This window comes from Hippopotamus amphibius, chromosome 2, assembly GCF_030028045.1.
Source record: "Hippopotamus amphibius kiboko isolate mHipAmp2 chromosome 2, mHipAmp2.hap2, whole genome shotgun sequence".
Classification (NCBI taxonomy): domain Eukaryota; kingdom Metazoa; phylum Chordata; class Mammalia; order Artiodactyla; family Hippopotamidae; genus Hippopotamus; species Hippopotamus amphibius.
In genome coordinates this window covers 88,401,622-88,427,102 of record NC_080187.1, presented here as the reverse complement: position 1 = coordinate 88,427,102, position 25,481 = coordinate 88,401,622, and the positions used below count along the sequence as shown (strand labels likewise).

Sequence of the window (25,481 nt, the reverse complement as noted above, 5' to 3'; positions counted from 1 at the left end):
ATTATCTCATTTGTTGCTCTCAACAATGCTGAGGTAGATAGAGCACATATTAGAATTCCATTTTACAAATGCAGAAATAAGGTTAAAAGTCTATCAGAGGTCCCACAATTATTAATGATAAAAAAAAAAAGGGACTCGAATGTTCGGAAGGGAAAGGAGCAGGTGTTAAGTTCAAGGAGACGTTCATTTTTGGAAAGGACACTGACATGAAATCTTCTCTCCTATCTTTTGGCCTCTTTCATTGGTCCAACAAGATCATTTCCAGGCACGGATCTTCTCTGAACTTGGATTCAGTTTAATAACAAGATATCCTTGAGGATGTGCCCAGGAATTAGAATGCGCATGTGTTTTTACAAGGTTATCTGTCCCCTCCTCTGTGCATATAAAAGGGCTATTCTAATATGTAGCTTGGATGCAGCTTTACAACTGAATAAACCCTGTATATAGAGGGTGGTCTTTTTTTCCACACTATATTCAGTGAGCCCAACATTTGATGGACACCGACTTCTTTAATCCTCATAATATGGAGAGATACTTTATTTTTATTTTTTTCAGAAAAGAACACTGAGCTTAGAGAGGTTAAATAATTAGCTCAAAGGCAAAAAGCTATGACAAAGCTAATACACAGCAGAGGTGGAATCCCGCATAAATCTGAAACCAAATGTCCTATTCCTTCACTACCATCATTCTTCCCAGCTGAAGTTCTTCATGACTCTTGTGGTCTGAGCTCAAGCAGTGGGCTACAGTTTTATCTTGACCCTGAAGCGTCTCCCTTTTTGAGGTGAGAAAACTTGAAATGTTTCACCTGAACATTTTTCTTCAACTATGTTCGTACATTCTTTACACCCTGTAACCTTCAGCCATAAAGACATGAGAAAAAAAAAAAAAAGACATGAGCAATCTTCACTGTGACCATTTAACACACTTCCACTGCTTTTGTTTTATTCATTTCCCTTTCATTCTCCATTCACAAAACCCTCAGTGGTTGCCTTACTGTATTCCCAAACTTTCACTTAGATTCAGGCTTTTTCCTCTAGACTTTTAAAGTTATATTACAACTTTTTTTCCTTACCCAACTAGAAATTCTGACTGCTACCATGAGAGCATGGAGTTCACAAATTTCACAGGGTTCTCCAGACTTTCCTGGAGAGTGCTCATATTAGAGAGTAAGTTGATCCTCTAATAATCACTTTACATCCTTGCACCAGACATGTGTCACAGTCACATCCTATAGATTAAGTTCACTAGCAAAACAAACTCAATAGCACTGTCTTCTACTCCACCATCCATGGGCCAGCGGGACAAGCGTAGTGTGGGAATGTGGAATGAATCTGTATGAATGCTTTTTCAATCAATGCATATGAAACACTATTATTGGCATGCTGGGCTTCCGAAAACTTTGACATGAGAATAGGATCCTTATATTCAATAATATTGGGAGCTTCATGGGTCTTTGATGCAACTGACTTCAAATCTGGCATGAAACAGATCAAGAAATAAAGAAATACGTGATAATGCTTAAAGAACCACAAGATAATAAGCAATGAGCTATAAATGCTAATAGAAATAACACATTGCAAAGAATTACTAAAGGATCCGGCTAAATGAGAAAGGAAAACAAAATCAGCAAGAGGGATTGGAGGAAAAGACAGGAAGATAAAACAGGAAGGAAAGGGGAGCCATGGGAAGGAGTGAAGTAGATACACAGGGATGGATTTCAACTACGTGTCAGTAAGGTTCAAATGAGTTTCAATGTTCAGTCTTCTAAGAATCCATCCATTGCTAATGCTAACCGTGACCAGCAAAAACTCATCAGTGTCACTCTGCAGGTCCTGGTGACCCCGAGGCCTAAAGTGAAATGTGAGTTGATTGCTGATCTAGATCCATAAGGGGACCATGCAGAGTGCTAGCGAGCTTCAAAGCATTAAGGGTCTTGGTGTCTGTGAAAGTGCATGCATGACCCTGGTACACCATTAGTATGCTGCACAATACTTAGAAGTTAAGGTTGTAACTACACAATGTTCTACTTTATTTTCTTAAAACGACACCCTACAAATAATAAAGATCTATTGAAAAGCCACAAAATTTAAGCCAGGCTATATATTTTGCAGAAAAACATTGAAATCACGCAGCACCTGCATACCTAGAGGATACGTGTGACACACGCTGTGAATATGTTTTTTGTTTTCTGCAGTTTTGTATTTAAGAAGATCTTTCTAACTCTGAGACTGCGGTTGCTTACATTTTACACAAACACCTGAAAGGAAAGCAAGAGATGTCGTCAATCACTTGGGAATTCTCCCTGAGAGAAGCCACACAGGTGCGTGCTTGGTATCATGCGGGCAACCAGATGCAGGAGCCCATAGGAGACATGAGCAAAGCTCTGCACTGGGAGGTGTCACGCAGGCAAGAGTTGGTTCAAATCTTCACATTTTAGTGATCTCTCCCTTCTATTATCCCAAAGTTAAGCTCATTCTAAAGTCAGAAATTAAGTTTACAGATAAACTTTCTGTGAAACCCACACGGCAATCATTTCAAGTCACTTAGCAGGACATGAGAACGTAAGCCCCTAGGTCAGGGTTTTTCAGCCTTGACATCACTAACATTTGGGACCAGGTAATTCCTTGTGGTGGGAGGCTGTCCTGTACCTTGTAAGATGTTGGGCAGCATCCCTGGCCTCTACTCATGAGAGGCACCGGATGCAGTCACACCACTCCCTTCCGGTTACAATAATCAAAACTGTTTTCAGACACTTCCAAACGTCCCTTATGGGGAAAGTCATCCCCAAGCAAGAAACTTTCCCTAAGTGATTCTGAGCACTCATCACAAAAGAAAATTTTATTGAAAGGATAAACCAAATTTTGGTTCCCAACAACTATCGTGAATGAAAGACATAGGATGGAGGAATAGAAATTAAACGGAATGAGACTTCTGGTTCTCTCTAACTGTACGTCAAGCACAAGAAAAGCTGTTTAATCACTCAATTTAAAATTGCAATCCATCCCCCAATCCAGCATCTGTGATCCCCCTTCATCTGACCAACGTTCATTTTCCAAAGTATATATCACATACAATGTACTATTTAATTTACTCAGGTACCAGGGTACTTAGGGGTCTTTGGTTCACGGATGTATCTATCCCCAAGTCCCTGTAGAGTGACTGGGACATAGTAAGTGCTCAATAAATATTTGTTAAAGGATACGTGAACCTTGTTTAGCCCACTGTTTGAAAAGCTAAGTTGACCACTGAAACTTTTTTTCTCCCATCCCTATTAACATAGTTCACAAAATTTGAAAAAAAAAAAAAACCCAAAAAAACCCCAAAACACTAGGTTAGGTGATCCTCACATGTTTTCTCTAGCCCTGACTTGCTCTGACTTCTTTAGCTCTTATTGGACTAGAGAGAAAGGCGGCCTTGGTAAAAGAGCATTCTATCATAAAGCATGATTTCTTATTTTCTAAGGCATGTGCACACTCCTCAGCATTTGACAATGCCCAGACACAGCTTTGTTTCTCACAATGGGAGGAGGGTGACCCTGGTTTTTAGTGGGTAGAAGCCACGGATGCTGCTAAATATCCTTCAGTGTACAGGACACCCACCTCAGCCTCCACCCCTGCCCCACAGCAAAGAATTGTCTGAACCAAATAGTCAACAGTGTTGCAGTAGAGTCAAAAATATATAGTTTCTGATACTTTATTTTGTGGCCACTTGGTTCATTTATATGAAGGAACAATGAACCAAAAGAACCAGTTGGAATTAAAACTCTACTTTGGGATTTGAGATATTAATCTAGGTTAACAAGAGTGTGTAGAAAAGGTACTTGGCTGCTCTATGCCTCAGTTTCCTCATTTCCCAAAGTGCAATAATAATAAGTCTGTACTTCAAAGAGGTTAAATGAACCTTAATGAATCCTCATTAAGTAATTTGAGCTTCTCAGTGAAAGGTTTTATAGTAGTTAAAATTGTGATTAAATTATTCTCATAACTAGATCTTCACTTATAATCAAGTAGCATATGACTTAAGAAAATCAAAATGTTAAAAAACATTTTTCCAAGTATTCAATTCTAAGACTTATCAATTCAAAGAGGATGCTATTAAGCTCCATAAAAAATGCTACGAACACCTGTGTTTTAATTTTTGTCTTTCATGATAATGGGGAAACAGTGCTTAGCCAGGAAGCAGCATAGCGAGTATCCCAAACAAGAGCTTTGGAGTAAGACACATCTCACAACCACTTATTCGTGTGTGATTATGGTCAGTTAGTCTCCCTGGACCTCAGTTTTCATTATCTAAAATGAGGAGAATTATATTCACGTCAAATGATGAAAATTAAAATTTGCTAATATGTATAAAGCACCTGTACACAGTGGGTGCTTAATAAGGGCTATTTTCCTTCCCTTCCTCTGTGGTTTCCTAGAGCTAGTCTGGAGACAAATACTTTAACTTCTGGCTTTCAAGTAACGTGAAAGCTATACCTAACTAAGAGTTTCAACCTCTTCCCCTGAAACGTGTTTCATAAAAGTTGCTGAAGCATTGCCAAGTTCGCCTGCTAGAAATTCCTTTTCTTTTCGATTTCATTTGTTCCCTCTCTTTTAAGGCTAAGGATGAATAACACAGCAGCTAGAATGAGGGCAGCCAAAGGCAGGAGAAGAATCAAAGTGCTTGGAATCATGCAGCAGCTCGAGAAGCAGCCACGGAGTTATGGGGAGCTTCAGCCTGGGCCAACTTTTCGTGCGAAGTTCACCTTTTTTTTTTTGCAGTGGGCACAAGAAAGAAGTCAACATTGAACTCATGTTAAGAAACTGCCTTGGTCAGAAGTCAGTTACATTTTATGGTCTGCAGAAATGTTTTTGGTGAATGATGTGGTCCTGTGTAACTGAGTTTGGATGGTGTGCAGACCATCTTGAGATACACACTGGATTGGAGAACAGATGTGAGCGTGTGAGTGAGTCATGCCAAGGTGTGAGCCAATAAGATGAGCACTCACATCGAGGTCAGGAGGTCAGGGTGCACTGTGGCCTCTGCCATTCATTCACTTAGTGACTTCTGGCCAATTACTTAAATGCTTTGAGCCTGATTTCCTTATCACCCTCAAAGGATTGTGTTCTGTAGATTAAATTGGACAACATATGTAAAAGCACCTAGCACAGTGCCTGAAATTTAGGCACTTAACCAAATCTAAATCTTGATGCAAATTTCCATGGCTTTCAGTGTTCTAAAATAACTCCTATTTACAATAAAATGTCTCCCAAATGTATTCCACCAAAAACTTGTTCCATGAGCTATTCTGGGGCAGGGTGGTCTTGGTTCTATACTCAGATCAGGTTGAGATACGCTGCATACTATATTCCTCTCTCAAAGATTCCCAATGCACACAAGCATCTTTGTGACTCTGGCATTTGATGCACTAAGCAGTACGCAAGCTAGCTAGCAATAACTTGATTACACTGAGATTTCCGAACACCATTTCTAATGGAATATCTGTTGACCCTTTCGGACTGATAGTCTATAGAAATGCTACCATAGCAAAAACTTACTAGCAATCAAGATTCTGGGACAATTCCCACTGAACATGGGTGCTTTTTGTTCTTTAAAAGAGCCATCTTTTTGTTCCAGATTGCACCCACCTGTCCCTTTAACTGAGTTATAGAAGATCTTCATCCCTTTAAACATGCAGATTAATCTATTAATCTCATCTAAGCCAAACAAGAACACAGAGTTTCACAGCATTTAGCTCACTGATTCACAGGCATGTGAATTATTCACTTTGTGAATCATCCCAGAGTCAGTTTCTAACTAGAGATGGTCTTGAGCCGACCACCAAATGTCTCTGGGATACTTCTTCAATTGTTGGACCCACATGAATGAATAACAATAGTAACCACCACCACAGGTCACATTTGTTAAGGACTTTAATTATAGAAGATGCTTACATGTTTTACCTCATTTGCTCCTCTAAGCAAATTGTAGTACTGTCCCCACTCTACAGATGAGATAACTAAGATAACTAAGTCTTGACCCAGGTCAATGGCAGAGCCAAAGCTCCAACCCTGTTCTTTGGCTCTCAGTGCAGTGGTTTATCGTGCATTATCTATCCCATACTCCCCACTGCCTTAGCCATGGAGTACACACTCATATTGAAATGTAAATGTACTTTACATTTAAGGTCCTAGAGGAGTAAGTAATCCTCCTTTCTTGCTGCTTTGGTGGCCAAAGACTGGAGAAAAAGAAGGGAGCTGAGACTGCTTCTCCTTTCCCTTTAGGCTGTTTCCACACACTCATTAAGAGCAGGCAAGAAGCCTTTAGTGCAGTGAGGAAAACCATGGATTCGTGAGCCATCATTTCTGGACCTAAATCCTAGCTCCGTCCTAAATGAGCTATATGAGCTTGGAAAAGTCACTCCCCATCTCCTTGCTTCAGTCTCCTCACCTATAAAATCTGGATTACAGTGGTACCTAACAAAGTTGGTTGTGATGATTAAACAAAGAGCAATGAAATAGAGCAGAAAACTATACTGTAAATGCCTGTGATTTATACTGTATGTGTAACTAGGTTACTGCTGGCTGTCATGGGAAGACAGACCACTATTGTTAACATTGTTTCCTACTGGGGAAAAAAAATGCTTCTTGTTTCAAAAAACATACACTTACAAACGAGGTTAGGGACAACTATACCCTTCAAAACTTATAAAGATAAGCGCTCAGTAATTTCTACCTCCTGCTGCCCACTCTAGAGAAAACAACTTAATATATGTCAGATCAAATCAAAGTTATTTGGGGATTAACCATCCGCAGGCATATTTTGCATTATATTCCACAGGTTGAGATCATTACAAGCTGAATTAGAAACATCTTCAGCATAGGTACCCAAATACAGATATCCAGTGCAAGCAGGAGCCTATTTTAAAAGCTTCAATTAAAGGTGATAAATTCTGTGATTCTCCAGTAAATCTGAGGATTACTTAAAATCATAAATCATCTTCAAAAGCAATGTCCTTGGTAACAATGAGGAATGAAAAGGGTGTACAGGTGAAGCAGTATCAATCCAGCTCTATTCTGGGAAAAAACATTCTCTGGCATCTATGTTGTGTTCACGTGTGGAAGGCCAGCGGTCAGCATTAGATGAATAGCAAGTCTGATTAATATTCTTAGGTTTTTTAGTTGAACTACTAAAAAGCAAGTGAAATCAATTTATTAATATTTTTGGAGCAGGATTTTAAAAAAAAAACATTTTCTTGAGAATTGGAAGACCGTTGTCTGAAATCACAAGTAGGTAATATATTTTCTATAAAGATTGTAATCCCAAGGAGTCATTTTTCTTGGGTAAGAGCATTTTAATGGTAGGTGGGCACCTGTTTTACTTTTATAGCATCATGATTGTATTTTAATGTCAGGGGACAGGTCTTCCTTGCTCACACCTATTTCCCAGCTTTTTGTACTGTGTGCCTATAGTAGCCACTCAATAAAAATCTGCACCAGGTACTGCAGGTGATAAGAGGTCCCACCTCTTATCATGTTTTGTTAAAGATGTGTTTTTCTAACAATGACTACAGAGTCCTCTACTGGCAGATATTGGGACTACAATTCAGGATCAGAGAAGAAGTGAGAATGAAGAGAGCAGAAGTGAATTTCTCAATTTTTCTTTTCTTCCTTTGTCCATATTCTGTCATAAAAGCCCCATAAAGGAGCTGTCCTCACTTACGGTGTGTAGTTTGACTAGGACAAGATGAATACTAAAGTGGGGTAAATGAACAACTTTTCTTCGAGGTGATTGGGAAGGGTATAGAACTTAAAAAGAAAAAACTGCACATGGAGAACTAGACTATGATTAACCTTTCTGTGATCATCTGAGAGCTGGTAAGTTATTCAAGGTGCACCTTCAAAAAAATCTAGAATAGGGACCTGGTGAGTGAAATTACTAGGGTCTGTTAATACTGTTAACTTTGAGGATTTGTTACTCTGGTGATTCTGAGGGTCCTACACTTCATACAACTTCTAAGCATCACTTAATACCTCCCCAAGTCTGTTTCCCTCTTTACACCGTCTTCACCTTACCTATGAGAGGTTTATTAACTTACAAAAGCAGTTACTAGTACTTGTTTGGGTTTTTTTTTGGAAGAGACAATGCTTTGCTAAGCCTGCCTGATTTCCTCATTCTTCCTGGCTCTAGATATTTTAGAGATTTTGATGTAGGAGACTGTGGTTACAAACACGGTCCTAGAGTGACCTCTTGCTGCATGAGCTGTACATGAGCCTACGAGCTCAGTCCTGGATGCCAGTGAACAGTCAAGACAGAAACCTCTGTGGGTGTGAAAGTGTATGCATTTGTAAATGCATGCATAAAATGAATGACCCAGCCTCCTACAACTTAACTTTTTTTAACGTTTCCGTATTCTGTGAAGCTACTGGCTTTCCCATGGTCAAGCAGTAATAGATGTTGCCCTCTCCAAAATAAGTTCTATAAGCTTGCAAAATAATCTATCAATTTGTCCTCTTACACTCTGTTTAAAAAAATAACATTTAGCCTTCCTAATCAGATACATTCTGGACATTACATGCAGGACTATTGAATAAGCAAAAGAATTTACATTTGAGGAGTGGCAGAGTTCCCTGTGGGGTCCATGACTTGGAATTCCATGGCATCTGAATTTGCTTCCAAAGATGGATTTATGATGTAAAGGATGATCTTACTGTTTAAGTCCTTTTGGCTAAATTTCTCATGGATAAATTCACCTACAGAAAAGAAGTAAATGATTTACATTGGTAACCAAACAAAATATTAGATAAGAGCTGATAAAAATTTATGGCTATTTTAAACTCCTTTTTAAAAATAGTCAAGGTATAATTTTTAAAGTAATTAATAAAATGTGACTATCTTAAAACTCACATTCAGTGAATTAGGCTTCAAAATTATTTTCTTTCAGAAATATTGCACCTTAAATATGAAAATAGAGAGCAAATAGGAAGATATAGTAATAAAATCTAAAATTCTGTGCCATCCTGTTTAGTGACACGTTGTGATCATTGTCTTTACAAAGTAGAAATAATACATAATCCAGAGAGAATTTACACCAAAAAAATTGTTTTTAATGAACTTACATCGCTCAGAATTCATGATAGAAAAAAATGACTCACAAACATAAATTTGGTCCTGACAATGTGTGTTGCTGTGAATATATTACAATCTGGCTATTGAAAAAGAAGTTGTAAACAATAAACAGCTGTGTATCAGTATTTAGTTCTCCCACTCAAGATGAATTTAGGAAAACTCAGCTTTAAACCCTCTTTAGCACCGATAGTGATATAAATTGCATCTATCCGTAAGCCCTAGGGAATGTTTACCAAATGGGCCTGCACTTAATTACTCTCTAGCATTGCCAGCCACTGGGTATTTTTAAATGAGCAATTACAGGGATTAAGGAAGGCAGTACCTGTTGTTGTGTTCTCCAGATGTCCATGTTGGGGGCCTCGTAAGATCTTAAAGATGATCTGATTGTCATCAGTGTCGGGGTCCGATGCCTTTAACACGCGGGAAGTGATGTAAATCCCGTAACAACCATTCTTCAGGAGCCCCACTTGAGAAGGGGAATGCAAGTGTGTGATGTGGGGGGCTGCTTTGTCCAATTGGTCCACCTGAATGACCAAGAATTACACAGTGTTTACAAAGGCTTCGCATCCCCAAGAAACACAGGGTTTTAAAGGTTCAACAATGACAAAATCTCCTGAATTTCAGATTCCTTATCCTCCTCATTGGTTAATTTCTGCTAAAAACTATCTCATTCACAATATCCTCAGCAAATACCATAGTGCCTGGAAGAAAGGCCAACTTTCTATTGTAAACTTTGACCCAGCTTTACTTGTCCACCGTCTGACTCTCCCATGAAGACCTAAGCTCCCTGAGGGCAGACACGTCTTCTTTTTCCCAACTATTCCCTGCACCTGGCACAAAGCCCAACCATAACAAAAGTTCAAGAAATACTTGTTGAATGAATACATTAAAATTGACCCAACAATTGTATTGCACACTTTATATTAGTTCCACAGAATGAATTCCCCCTTTTCCCAGTGTTTGGTGACTGACAGAAAAAAACTTATAAGGGTTTACAAATGCACTGAGCTTTTTTTTTTTCTTGTCATGTGTTTGTTCAGATAGCAAACATGCTGAGTAAAAATAAAAATACCTCGGTAAAAAAGGGGAAAGGTGCTCATCTATAGGTATTTCCAAATTTGTTTTACTGACAGTGAGAACCAGGTAACTGAACTGGAAGACTCAATCTGAAGATTGTGATAGGGAATTAGTCATGAGTGAAAGGGATATATAGGTTCAAACACTACAAAGGGCCTCAATTCAGGTACGGTGTGGAGCTCAGTCCCTCTTAGAAAAGACTCTTATAGGTTAGGGAGGGAACATTTTTGGATGAATTAGCACAATTCATCACTGATCCCACAGAAGAGGAACAAGAACACTACCTTTGTTCCCTTCGCTCCTAATCATTCAAATTTTAACTCTATTTACCCCCAAGTGATACTGTTGTAATTCTAGCAAAGTGAAGAATGAGTGTCAATGATAAGACCATATATATTCTTCTGTATGATGATGTAATAAAGTACTATTCAGCTATTAAAAAGAAAAGGAAGTAGGATAAACTAGTAATGAAAAATGCCTACCATTCAATGTTAACTGGTAAAAAAACAAAAATCAGCAAGCTGCAGAATAGGAGACAACTATACTACCATTTTTGATCAAAACAAATATATATATATATATATGTGTTCATACCGACAAAGACAAAATTCTGGGAGCATTTGCACAAACATGTTCATTTGTCTTGGGACAGGGAAAAACTACCACTTCTCCTTTGAGTTTTTCTGTATGGAATTTTGTAACAAAGTTGTCAAGCTGCTTTTTTATTAAAGAAAAGTAATTATACTTCATGTTGGTAAATGTTTGGAAAAACAGAGATTTTAATATTTTGCTGGTAGGAATGCAACTTAGTGAAAATTTTCTGGGAATAAATTTGACATATATGTGTATCAATAATGTGCATAACCTGTGATCCAAAATTTTCGCTTTGAGTATATCCTTCAGAAATAGATGTGTACACAAAAATGTACATATATGGATGTTGACTAAACTATAATTTGTAATAGCAATTAAAAAAATTTCATAAAATATTAAAGTCCAACAGGAGATCTATAAACCATCTCTGCCTGAGATTGAGTGCCATGCAGCCTTTAAAAATTGTGTTTTCAAGGAAAATTTAATGACATGAGGAAATTTTTATGAGTGGAAAACAGGCAATATGCATAGTGGTACATATAATATCCCTTTCTTTTATTGCAATAAAAGAATGCAAGGAAGCCACTGACAACAGCAGGATAATGAAGGATTATTTTCTTGTCCTTTTCTGTAGTTTATGAATTCTTTACAACAAACATTTTATAAGCTGAAATAGCAACAAACATTTTCAAAAGTTACAGTAATTCTCCTCTCCTAAAAAAGTGTGGACGGCACCTTCGGAGCTATGAGGTGGGATGGGAGGTGGGGAGTCAAACAGTTATCATGGCCTTTGGGGGAGAAGCTCCAGGGTGACTAGTGGGAAGGATGGTCAATGTCAAGAGAGGAAAAATAAAAATACTTCAGGCCATGTGAGTAATCCTCAAAGTTGGTAAATACTTGAGTGTAGAGGTTTTTTAATGTTATATTTTTCCTTAAAAATAAAAGTATTGCAAAAGGAATAAATGCCTGTTGTGATCATTTGTTTTTTAAAAAATGTTAATATCTACACCCTGGTTACATGGTCCCCTGTTGTGCCTTTGGTCCTACTTTGTATTAAAATCTATCCTAGTCTTACTAAATTTCTAGTTTCTTCAAAAGCAGGTCTTTTGGCTCAGTATACCAGAAGCATTTTAAAATATTGAAGTACAAGACATTTTTTTAAAAAGTCTACATCCTTATGATCACCTGTGCTGGATTTACTAAAAGTCATCTCACACGTGCCTAAACCTTAGAAAGCAGTGATGCTGGTCCTTTCTCCCTCACCCCCACACCCATCGTCTCCTTTTAAGAAAGATTACAGGAATCATTACACCAAGATTGCAGAATCTCGGTCAGATACCCAGACAAAACTATAATTCAAAAAGAAACATGCACCCCTATGTTCATAGCAGCACTAGTCACAATAGCCAAGAGATGGAAACAACCTACATGTCCATTGACAGATAAATGGATAAAGAAGACATGGTACATAACAACGGAATACTACTCAGTCATAAAAAAGAAGAGATAACGTCATTTGTAGCAACAGGGATGGAAATAGAGATTATCATACTAAGTGAAGTAAGGCAGAAAGAGAAAGACAAACACCATACGATATCACTTATATGTGGAATCTAAAATACAACACAAATGAACGTATCTACGAAACAGAAAGACTCATGGAGATAGAGGACAGACTGGTGCTTCCCAAGGGAGAGGGTGTTGGGCGAGGGATAGAGTGGGAGGTTGAGGTTAGCAGATGTAAGCTTTATATATACAATGGATAAAAAACAAGGTCCTACTGTATAGCACAGAGAATCTATATTCAATACCCTATGATAAACCATAATGGAAAAGAATATTTTAAAAAGGAATGTAAATGTATGTATAACTGAATCACTTTGCTGTATAGCAGTATTTAACACAACCTTGTAAATCAACTATACTTCAATTAAAAAAAAAAGATTGCAGAGCTTGGTCAGATACACATGATTTCCTACAAAGTGAATGTTAGATTAGAGCCTGCTGGTGTCAGGAAAATATACCTGTGTTTTGTGTTTAAGTCTAGTTGCTTTGCCCTCACTTACCCAGACTGGGTCCTTAAGAGCAGTGCACCCATGCTTGGGAGACTTATTTGGACCAATTCATCACTCAGTGGTTGTTGACATCATATCGTCTTGCCAGAAAAAGTTCTTAAAAGCAAGAGACTGAGGAGGTCACCTCTCCTGCACTGTTGGCGGGGTCAGTCACTTCCTAAATTGTTTGACTTTGCTCAGAAACATCGGGAAGTTCAGGGGAATTACAGGAGAAAGTTTGAGGCTTTCCTTGTGAGGTGTTTATTTGTTTATTTGTTTTCTAACACACGAGGCAAGAAAAACCTTGTACTTTTAATAAAAAACCTTTTCAACATGTAGTCAACATTTTCCTGTCAGTAAATTCTACAACTTCCAAGACAGAACTCTCTTACAATAACCAGGCTCTTTAAGATATTTTTGGAGTTGGGAAACACCTGATTTAAGTTCCGGTACTCTCTTCAAACTCTACCCCCGTTTCCCTCTCTGTTCTGTTCCATAAGGCAGGAACTCTTATGCATGCACTCAGCATTAATAACTCCTACGAATCTGCAATGAAATAGACCAGAACATTATTTGAGGTTGGGCAGTACGGTGACATTTCTCCACATAGTGTGGGGGGTTAGGAGTCAAGAAAAAGACATTAACAGGTTGAAGAGTGAGATGAAACTAACAAGTAAACTGTAATTTAAAAAGAAATAATTTCATTCCACTTTCTGCACCTCCCTATTGCCAAAGATTCATCTTGTATCCACTCCATGTTATCATAACTCCCAACCTTCCTCCTCAGATCCCACCTTAGATAGAGACTGCAATGGTTAATTTTTTTTTTTTTTTTTTTTTTTTTTTGGCACATGGGCTTAGTTGCTCCGTGGCATGTGGGATCTTCTGGAGCTGGGATCAAACCCGTGACCTCTGCATTGGCAGGCGGAATCTTAACCACTGCGCCACCTAGGAAGCCCTGCGATGGTTAATTTGATATGTCAACTTAGCTGGGTTACGATGTCCAGTTGTTTGGTCAAACACCAGCTAGATGTTCCTGCGAAGGCATTTTTTTAGATGTGACTAGTATTTCAATCAATAAACTTTAAGTAAAGCACATTATTCTCCATAATGTGGGTAGACCTCGTCCCATTATTTAAAGGCCTTAAGAGAAGTCTCTTGAAGAGGAAGAAATTCTGCCTCCAGGCTGCCTTTGGACTCAAGACTGCAACATCAAATCCTGCTGGAATTTTCAGGCTGCTGGCCTGCCTTGCAGATTTTGGATGTGTCAGACCCCACAATGGCATGAGCCAATTTCTGAACATAAATCAATTAAATCAATTTTTCTTTTTATCCCTGTTTCTCTCTCATAATTTATATGTGTAGAAATTATATACATCCTATTGGTTCTGTTTCTCTGGAGAACCCTAAGACAGAGATGAAAGAGCAAGGAAAAATTATTATTATTTTACATAATCAGAATGTATCCTGAATTAAGAGACAGATTTACATCTTTTTTGCTGTTGGTGGAAATGTGTAGAACAGGGTGAACTATATCCAAGGAGAGTGGATTCAAGGCTTTGAGAGCCAGAACATACTTGATATGTTTTGACTAAAAAAAGAAAAACACATTATGCCCTCCAAGAATCATCGTAACAGTCAACACAACTGTGGCAGCATAGCGCCATAGAAAGGACACAGCGTTGGGGGTCAAAAAGACTTGACACCTTTATGTGTGTTTGGCCAAATTATCTAACTTTTGAACTGCTGAACATCTATAAAATGAAGATAACATGATGCCTTAGAGGGCCAGGACAGGGAGGCGGGGAGGGAGTTGCAGGAGGGAGGGGATATGGGGATATATGTATAAATACAGCTGATTCACTTTGGTGTACCTCAAAAGCTGGTAGAAGAGTGTAAAGCAATTATATTCCAATAAAGAGCTTTAAAAAAATGAAGATAACAAAACTTAGTTCATTGGATTTTTACGAAAATTAAATGAGATTTCTGTAAAGCTGGTCTAACCTAGAGTTAACACTCCAAAAACTGTAGCTGCTGCAACTATTTTCCTCATTATTAATACATGTGTAATATTGATGATGCTTCATGTTTCCATGTGTTTAATTGAAAACCATTAAAATGCCAGTAGATAACATAGACCAATAAGCATCAACATAATAATATAGATACTATAAAAATATAACTGTAAGAGATTGAATATCTAATATACTTCAGGTAGAATGCTAGTAATCTTATTTAATTCTTACCACAATGCTACAAGGCATGTTTTTTGAAGATGGGAAAGTAGAATCAGAAGAGTCAAAGAACTCAAGTTCAAACAGCTATTAAAATAGTTAAAGCAGAAATTCCAGCCTAGGTATGTCTGACTCCAAAGCCCATGTTTTTTGGTCCTTTGTGTACCACCAGTGACTCCAAAGGTCAGTCATTAGCCCATACACAGGGAGCATAACTGTTTTGTTCATATTAACATGCCTGGCGCCTTGCTTATTCGTGCCTGGCATGCTATAGACACACTACACACTTGAATGAAAGAAGGAAGGAAATAAGGAAGCAGTTCTGGAAGTCATTTTCTCCACATCTCTGGCCAAGAACTGTGTATTTGTCACACTTGCCTGGATGGTGAATGAAACAGGTTCTTGCCACACTCTGCCATCCACAAGAAAGCCTCGGTTTGTCCCGTCTGTGGCCACAAAAGTAAAGCGGTCAGTCCGAGAGTCCCCTCCCGAGTGCCTATAGGCCACGTGCCTGCAGTCCACGTCCAGCTGAGTGAAACTGTGTGGAAGCGGCACCGTCTCCCTCAGGTAGAGCTGGCCGTGTCGTGGGAGCTGGGTCAGGAGGAAGGTGAGGTTCTCCGCCAGTGTGTCAGGGTCGGTCAGCTGAAGGAGGTCAGGGGAGAGCAGGCCTGTGGCCCCTTTGGCCAGTCTCAGCCCCTTGTTCCTGGTCACCACGGGTAAGGCTGTGTCCACAGTCTCAAGTGTGATCTCAAACACCCCAGGCTTGGTCTGCAGTCCATTGCTGACGATGAATCTGGCAAAGAGAGGCAAGGCAGCCTTCAACATGGGTGCTTGTGTCACCATCTACTGGAATGAAATGATAACAATACACACCTTTACTAAAGGGCATGTCGTGTTGGGATGCAAATGAAGACTCAAGAGCAGATCTTTCAGAAGGACACCATTCTAGACATTAAACCAATCACTAGGTAACGCACAAATGGACCACTCTAACCCCCAAAGTATTTTCTCATCAGCACTGGTGGTAACTCACCTGACGGGGCAGACTGTGCCAATGACATTCGTAAGGCTTGTCAGGACTTAGTGTAATTCCTTGCCCCAAACAGGAATTTCACATCCCATCAGATCCACTGCATGAGTTTGAAGAGTACACTCATTTTATATATATATATTGTGCAACTGTATTTTTTGGTGAGAATCTAATAAGCTACTCTTAAGGCTGATCATTGGAAGCACATCCAATAAAGGGCTGAGTAGGCTAAGTTTGGCGAATTCACTCAATTCATATATTTTTCATTGTGCCTCCACATTTGACCCTGACATGTATGGGGGAGATCCACTAGACAACAATTATGCCCCTGCTTCAAAGAAAAGAAAATCAGAGCAGAAAGGTTCAGAAAAGGGGCAGGAGATCATAAGGCAGGTGGGAGACAGAGCTGGGACCAGAACCCAGGTCTTCTGACCCCACACCTTTTGCTCTTGCCGAGTTTTTCATAAATGCTGGCTTAGTAATCCTCTAAGAAAGAGTTGCGGTGCCTGAGTACCTCTGCAGGCCTACAGGGAGAAAACTGAAATGATACAAATGCAAGGTGAGCAGAACCTTTCTTACAGTTGTAGGTTTTGTGATACCACAGCGTGCTTCCGGCTATACTGATCACTAAATTGCATTCCACCCACCACTGCCAAACGCAAAATTAAACTAACTGAAATGATCTCTAGAACATTTCAACGTGTAATTTCTATGTGAAGGACAATTGAGACCATTACAAAATGAAGCCAACAAAATGCACTATTAAAACTTCAACAAATTAGGAACTCACTGCTCTCAAATGAAATTGACACATTTGCCCTTGGCCAAAGAACCGTACTTTGAAATAATCACAGAATTGTATCTATTCATTTTTCTCCATGTACCAAGTGCTTGAAATATTCATAGAGGATAGAGACACTCATATTTCACAGATGTAAAAAATCTCTTAAAATGTTGTAGTGGCATATAACGTTAAATTATATAAGAATTTTCTCTTGAGGTTCTTTTTTAAAACTAGAGAAGAGATGGGGTTTATTTTTATTTTACTAACCTGAGGAATGGGACTACCAAGTTTTTTATTCTTTACAAAATGTGTCTTATTCTTCAGGGTGGGAGGGTTGATACTTTGCTTTTGCACATGAAGGAACAGGAAATCAGGTTGTGTAGGCGTGATGAGTCAGCCAGCCTGCCTGAGGCAAAGGACTCAGGGAAAAGAGCCGCTGGACAAAAAGTAAAAGAAGATGAGTTTGGCTGATCCGGATTTTGCTTTGAAGGCTAGGCTAAAATTTTTAAGCTTTCTAATTATCTAGTTGATACGACCGCCTACAAGGAAAATAGGATGTGATGCATAGAAAAAGAAATCATTGTCCAAAAAGTTAAAACTGCTAAGTGAAATACTACAAATAAAGCACATTTTTGACATTTCACACACCTTGACTTGTAAAGAATATAACCTGGTTATTTCCACAGCATTATTTTTAGAGTTTGAATAAGAATACTGAATTATCTTTAGATTGTAGACTGAGCAAAATCATATAGTTTCCTTAAAACAAAACGGTATGTTTGGATAAATATATTTTAAGCAAAGAGGACAATTTCATTGCTGGATCATGAAGTGTCTGCAAAATTCATTATTTTTAAAAAGGAAAAAAAGCACACCTATAAAAATATTTGGGTGTATACTTCAACTTTTTACCTATTAGTCACCTTGACAGTTTCAAAGATGAAGTGATTTACATTTTTTCAGGTACAAAAATCATGGTCTGTTTCTCAGGGGAAGCTCTTCATGGAATTATGCCTTTATTCCATTGTTTTCTTGTTATCTCTGTCATATTTCCTCCCTAGAGCCTATCATCTGACCAGAGGCAAAATAAGGAGATGAGGCCTTCCCTCAGGGCCACCAATTTCTCCTTTTTTCACTTAACCCCTCCAGAAACACGTTTCATGCTTCCAATTTTGCCCTCTTTCACAATAAAGTGGCTGTCTATTCCCCACCAGATCCCTATATCAAAACATGTTCTGGGGGAGAGTCTTAAATTAGCCATTTATATTTCAGCACAAATTTAAGCCAGAGGACATGCATTTTTAGTATTAGCATTAATTGTGGAATTAAAGTCTTTGTGCCCCATTAAAAGCGTGTCAAGCACTGGTGGAGAAGGAATAAGGAAGGGGAGAGGAGAGGAGAGACAGCCATCAGGAGCAAGGAGGTTAAATGGACGCCCCAGTGACTGCAGGGGCTCATCAGAGATGGCCATTTTGAGTCTCTGATTCTGACTTTTTTCTCTGGAGGCTGAATTCCAAAAATGCCCAACCGGGTCCTCCAAGCTCAGTCTCAAGGTGGCCACATTTATCCACGTGTGTGTGACCTGTGTGAGGGCACTGAAGTTTTCTCATGACCCAGGCAGACCATCTCAGACTCCTCCCTGCCTCTGATGGGCATCTGACCACGTCGGAAATCGGCAGCCTGCCATCCGACAGATGGGAATGAGGGCAAGCAGGTTAGGGACCATGTAAAAGCAAGAAATATGTTCACTGAGGCCAGTGTTCCCAGCTGGGACCCCGAGGCAGCTGTCTGCACTGACCAAAAGCTAACAAGCCAGTGGTGAAAAGGATGCAATGTCTCAACATGACTGGATCAAACACATCATTCCACGTTCACCAGTAATAATACAAACTACTCACAAGCAGAGAACATTATCAGAGAGAGAGAGAGAGACAGGGTGGATGGTCATGGCCGGCTTCTCAGTCACAAAAAAAAAGCCTAGCAGAACCAATGCGACAAAGTCAGTGCTTTGTGCAAAGGTTGACCAGATGATCTTACAAATGCTCCACTACTGCCCCCTTCAAAAGAAACCTTCCAAATATATTTTCAAGTTTTAAAACAATAGTGCCATTGCTGTTATGGCATCTACTCCAAGCTTAAGAAGCTGGTGGTGTCGAGGTAGCAGCTCCTTCTGTGGGTCCATTTTGTTTAATTTCCTTTATTACACCCTCCGCCCTGAGAAGAGATGCAGCCAAGATGACCACTGTCTCATGAAATTTGGAGAATGACTCTTAGATTTGTCTGGGGTGCCTGCCTGGTCTGATTTCACCATTACCATGGTGCTTTCAAGCTTTCTGCATTTCCTGGCAATAGAGTTGGCTGAAGAATCTGCCATCTGTCATGGCATTTACAAGATAAAAATGGAATCATAAACAGAGCCAGTTCTTCAGCAAAAAAAAAAAAAAAAAAGTCCAGCCGGCATGTCAAAATGGAGGACATTAGCATGTTCTTTTAGTCCCCGGCTGCCAGCAGCTGAAGTCAGCTTGCTAATCACTTGGTGTCATCTGTCCCAGAATGCGCTGCCAAATCTCTCTTCCAGGCCAGCAGCACCAAACAATACAGCAGAAATTTATAATTCACAAAATATTTTTGCAGAAGGTAAAATCTGACCATGAAACTCCCTTGTTTAATTCATGCTGCCATAGCTTACACTAAAAAGAGAAGGGGGAAAACTCTGCCACAGAATTTATCTCCTCTGCCCAGCCAAATTCCTCGCCAGATTTAACAGCAAGTACCATAAATTTAGGTGATTAGATTGGTTGCATATATTTAATTTTTAAAAAGCACCATGATCACACTTTCATTAAAACAGGCTTTCAGCTTTAGTTGCGCGCCACTTGACAAACAACACAGCAGTCGATGACTGGGTTAGTGAAATGACAAGATTAAAACGAGGGTCTTCGGCAGATGCTAGGCTCTTCCATTATAAATATGTAAAACTGCTGGCCAAACATCAGAATGACACATTGAGAAGGTTCCTTCCCATAAGTACACATTCTCCACAAATTTTTGGTACCATCAGGTATAATGGAGAGAACTCTCCAAAATGAGATCTCAGCCCAAATTCAGCTCTGATATTTGGTTATGTCAATTCAGGTAAATTTCTTTGCCTCTTGGAAACTCAGTTTTCTCATCCATAAAACGGGAACAAGACATCTCTCTCAAGGTGGTGGTGTAAGGCTTAAGGGAAATGATATACACACAAAAAGGGCCTAGTACACTGCCTGATGCATTACAGATGTGCAAGCACTACTAGCTTTCCAACACATAAATAAGGGATTGGAGTAAATCAATGCTTTTCAACCCTTGTTGTTTGTTTACTGTCTCTCTATGTACCTGTTCCCTAATCTTGAGTCATTCAAACACCATCCTCACAATTTTTGCCATTTTCTAGCACTACCTGTACTCTTTTTACCTACTGTTTTGCTTTATATCAACTCATTTTTCTGCTTAAATCAACGTAGTTGGAAAGAAACCTTTTAACTACTAAAATCTCAAAGTTTTCACTCATAAAAACTTAATCACCATAAATACTGCAAAAATAAATACAGGAAAACCAACTGTTTTTCATTCTAGATGGACATTGTTGGTCAATGGCTTGGAGCCTAAGGCCTGTGCTCTCTTTGCTAAAAAGGGAAAACACTTAATACTGAAGAGCTGTTAAGGACATATGAGCACAGGCCTGAGACTTCCTTCTAGAAACAGAAGGATTGAGAGAATTAAAAGGGAGTAGTTTCTCACCCTTGAATCCCAATTATTTATTGTCTCCTTCCTCTACCAGCCCACATCATTTTGCATTTTTGTATCACTGGTGGTACTAATTATTCATTTTACGAAATAGAGCCACAGGCATTTTGCTAAAAGAAAACCTTGTCCAGAAGCTCAGTGTGCAAAATAAATGAAAAGTCAAACCACCAAAAACCTAAACCAAACAGCTATCTCAGTAAATTGGCATGTGAGCTGCACAGCCCCACCAATGTAGCCCCTTCATTTTCTGTCTCTGGGAGGCCCGCAGAAGGCACCTGTAAATCTTCAAACTCCTCAGAACATAGTTGGAACAATGGACTGGACCAGACTGGAGATGGCTAGTCCCAATAGCATCAGAATCACCTGGAGAGCTTTTAAAAATACTGATTCCTAGGCCTGTGGACTTATGAAAGTCGTCTCTCTGCGGTGAGGCCCAAGATTTTGAATTTTTTAAACCTCTCAGGTAAGTCTCTTGAGAATCTAGAAATTTAGACACTCCTGGGATGAATGATTTCTAAAACTCCACCTAGTGTGACTCTCTATGGATGTGAATTGGGAAACTGTTACGGTATCACCAGTCCTCACATCGGGGATTTTGTTTTTCATTTCCAGCTCATCACTACCATCTGATCAAGACCTAATCGTCATTTCTCAACATCTTTACACATTCGTTCTTTGGCTTCACCAGCATGATCTCTGGTTTCTCCAATACGGTCATTCACGTCTTCGGCAGACTCTCCCACAGGCATTAACGGGGGGGAAGCAGGAATGGACAGAAGAAAGAAGTTCCAGAAATGGGTTTCAAATGAAAAGCCCTGAATCTGATATACCTGGGTTAAGCCAAGAAGTATCCACTCTCCATTAACAAACAGGAAAAAATGAATCATCATTCGTCTTTATAATTTCTTTCCTTCTTCAAGATTAATCTTGGTTTTGTAAAGATTAGAGAGAAAAAAGGGGGCCGAGGAAAGCATATGGTAAACCATAACAACAAGAATGATGACAACAGTAATAGTAATGATAGGAACCAATACTTATCCTGCTCTTCCTATGTGCCATGTATTGTTTTCAGTACTTTACACACACAAGCCCATTTGCACCTTTCAACAACTCTCTGAGGCAGCTACTGTGAGCATCATTCCTTTTCATGGGAGAGTTAATGGTGTACAGGAGCATGTGTGACTTGAGGAAAACCAGAGATGTGGGTGAGGAAAACAGGAACTGACCCCAGTCCTGTGCCTTCACTACGCTGTACCACTTCCCACGCCAGGGAACCAGTGTGAAAAGTCATCCCCACTTCTGATGTTTTAACGAATACTAGCAACACTCAAGCACTGAATTGCTTATCAAGATAGTGACCAACCAAATGATCATCTGCTTGTTAAGAAGTTGTCAAGAGAAAAAAAGGAGATATTACTCCAAAGTCCCCTGGATTTTTCACTGTAACAGTTGAACTCTCCAAATCATCTTTTCAAATCATCATTCCAAATGCCAAAAAGGCAAGCAAAATCGTCTTTACTGACATTTAAATCCTGTTCATCATAGCAAGCATACTGAATTTAGATAGATAAGATATATGATAGAGGAGAGTGGTATTTGGACATGGGTATATCGGTGTACTTGATAGTTTATGGGAGGCTGTCAAATAACATAGGAGTCTGCTGCATTTATGTTGTTTTATAGCATTCTTCTGAAGGCTGTATTCTGACATGGTAAGATTATACTGGAGGTCATAAGTCCCGCGTGTATAGAAGATGAGTCAGAGCTCTCAGGGCCTCCTTCTTAATTGGCAAAATTCAGGGTTAGATGTGCACATGGTCCCCCAAAGGCTACTCCAAAATTTCCGGGTCCTCATCCCAGCCCTGGAGATCTGAATTTCTACTAAAAACCTCAAGTTCAGCCAGCTTTGAAAACTGCTCAGTGATAGATCTTCTACAGTTTTTCTTGCTTTCTGTGACTGGAAACAGATTTCAGTATTTAAATGAATGTAGACTTTCATTAATGTTGTATCTTTGCCTTTTCAACAGATTGTTATTCCTTCCAGAGATTTATTTGATACAGAATCCCTGAACAGGTGCACAGCCCCCAATTATAACACGGTTTCTATGGGGAAATATGATCCACTTTATGACAACATGATTTATGATAGAGTTACCGGAACACATTGTGTCAAAAGGCACTGTCTGCTTATGCCAAATGTTTACCAGCAAATTCCTTTTCCTCAGAAAGAAAAACATACTCAAAAAAGAGGTAAATTACTTTTCCACATCTCTCATTAGCAGGGATCCTCAGGTCTTCTCATGTCTCTTCATGGAACAGCTTGCATTGAGATCTGCCTAGGTGTTTATTTTTAAACAATAAGCCCTAATTTCTTGCCTGGCTGCTGTCATTTTAATTGTGCATCTTCCCCTTTCATCCCTCTAGGGAGTGGGTGAAGAGCATATTCACACCAGAGCTGGAAAAGGACTCATTTTTTCCCTCCTTTGTCTTTCTAAGCATTAATCTAAAGAAGGGGTTCTGAAAAGTTTCCTCAGGGCTCACCTGAATGTATCTCTGTGGACAGCTGCCGTGCTCTTATGTACATAGCAGACTGTCTGTCCTGCTACATCCATTTGACTGAAGCTTGTAATGGGGACTCCAGGATAGCGGACATATTCCAGCTGCCCGTATCGCGGTGGGGAGGTGATGACGTAGAGAAGTTCCTCAGGTTTGTCTGTTCCGTCCACAGCAAGGAGGGTGGTGGTCGTCAGGAAACTTCTGTCACCTTTAGACACCACAAGTGGTTTTGCCAGGATGACAATATCACCTGCATGGCAGAAGAGGTTGTGGTCAAATTTTAAAAATTAAAATGTCCAAGGTGAAGGTAAAAAGCAAAGGCCAAACTATGCAGAAATCAAAACTAATAGGATATAGCAAGGTTTCTATAACTAGGATTAATAAAAGAACTTAGCCAGACATGAGCAGATATCACAAACAAGGGGGAACACATGTGGCCAAGGAAGACACAAAGGATGCTCAATCTCATGAATAGTCATGGAAATTCAAATCGAGATCACAATAAGTTGCCATCTTGTAACCCTCTGATTGGCAAGGATGATACCAAGCGTTGAAGAGGAGGTAGCATCTTGTATACGATTCTGGTAGGAGCGTAAATTGGCACACAATTTGGAATTGTTTTGTAAAGAGTTGGATACTCACGTAAGCCTTGACCCACTGATTCTACTCCAGCTGTGCGCCGGAGAGAAACACATGCACTCGTACCCAGGAGATCTGTGCTAGAATGCTCATGGCAGCACTGTTCGTAACTGAAAACACTGGAGACAACCCAAATGCCTTTTCAAAAGGTGAATGTATGTATAAACAAACTGTGGTCTATTTGCATAACTGAATGTTGTACAGTAGCAAAACGAATGCACCAGAGCTGTATGCAACCACACGGCTGTAGCTTATTAACATTTATTAGTTGAGTGCACAAGTCCCAGAAAACTATAAACAAAAGTAAAAAAATTAACACAAAATTCAGGATGGTGGTTCTCTCTGGACGATGGAAAGAGCACACAGGTAGATGTTTGATGCTGTTAATATTCCAGTCCTTGTGTGTATGGTGGCTGCATAGGTGTTATTATGTGTGTTTTAAAAAGTGTATGGGGCTTCCCTGGTAGCACAGTGGTTAAGAATCTGCCTGCCAATGCAGGGGACGTGGGTTTGAGCCCTGGTTCAGGAAGATCCCACATGCCACGGAGCAACTAAGACCGTGCACCACAACTACTGAGCCTGCGCCCTAGAGCCCGTGAGCCACAACTAATGAGCCCACATGCTGCAAATACTGAAGTCCATGTACCTAGAGCCCGTGCTCCACAACAAGAGAAGACACCCCAATGAGATGCCTGAGCACCACAACAGAGTAGCCCCCACTCTCTGCAACTACAGAAAACCCGCGTGCAGCAATGAAGACCCAATGTAGCCAATAAATAAAAAAAAATTTTAAAAAAGTGCATGAATATCTGAATGAGCAAAGGAGAAGAGGGTCACACATAAACAAAGGATACAATGTTTCATAAACTAAGGGTTAGAATCCAATTTTGCTCATCTGACACTCACTAAAAAATGATCATAACTAAAATACTATAGGGTTTCTACTTTGTTCTGTTACAGGGTTAAGTTATTGTCATATTTCTCAGGCTATAAATGAGGAAACTAAGGTGGAGAAATGTTAGTCAACTTGCTAATGATCGCACAATTATGAAAGGTGGAGCTTGAATATCTGATCCAAGAGCACAAACTCTAACATTTTATTATTTTGCTTCCTTTCTTTAATATATAAGGAATTTTTGTAAATCAACAATAAAAGGGTGAATATCCAAAAGGAAATATGTGTGAAATAAATGCCAAGTCATTTTTAAATTAAAAATACAGTCAATAAGATCTTGATATTTAGTCCTATAAGGAAACAAAAAATTAAAATAAAACATCAAGGAGGTATAATTTTACCCCAGTGTTTCTCAATAAGGGACAATTTTGCCCCCCAGCGGACATTTAGCAATGTCTGGAGACATTCTGGTTATCCTCTCTGAAGGGTGCTACTGGCTTCTAATGGGCAGAGACCAGAGATGCTGCTAAAAATCCTATAATGCACAAGAAACACTTATGCATCCCAATATTGCCAAGACTGGGAAATCTTGTTTTAGATGATCAAATTGGTCTTTTTTTGTATATTATGCTTTTAACTCAAAATGCTATGCAACTTCAGTCTAATGTAGAATCAATGACCAACCTAATTTTAAATCAAAACGTGAGCCCCAGATGCTTCACAG

The 25,481-nt window shown here is 39.4% G+C and overlaps 1 protein-coding gene across 1 annotated transcript in view; it reads right to left on the bottom strand.

The window, feature by feature from the left end:
- The window catches only part of FREM1 (FRAS1 related extracellular matrix 1), a 132,589-nt gene that overhangs the window by 22,783 nt on the left and 84,325 nt on the right, over nt 1-25,481 (bottom strand). Inside the window, exons 23-26 of the mRNA XM_057722279.1 lie at nt 23,209-23,473; nt 15,446-15,860; nt 9,431-9,632; nt 8,588-8,732 (exon numbers count right to left, since the gene is read on the bottom strand). Of these exons, the coding sequence (XP_057578262.1) occupies nt 8,588-8,732; nt 9,431-9,632; nt 15,446-15,860; nt 23,209-23,473 (1,027 nt within the window). The remainder of the gene's footprint in view (nt 1-8,587; nt 8,733-9,430; nt 9,633-15,445; nt 15,861-23,208; nt 23,474-25,481) is intronic.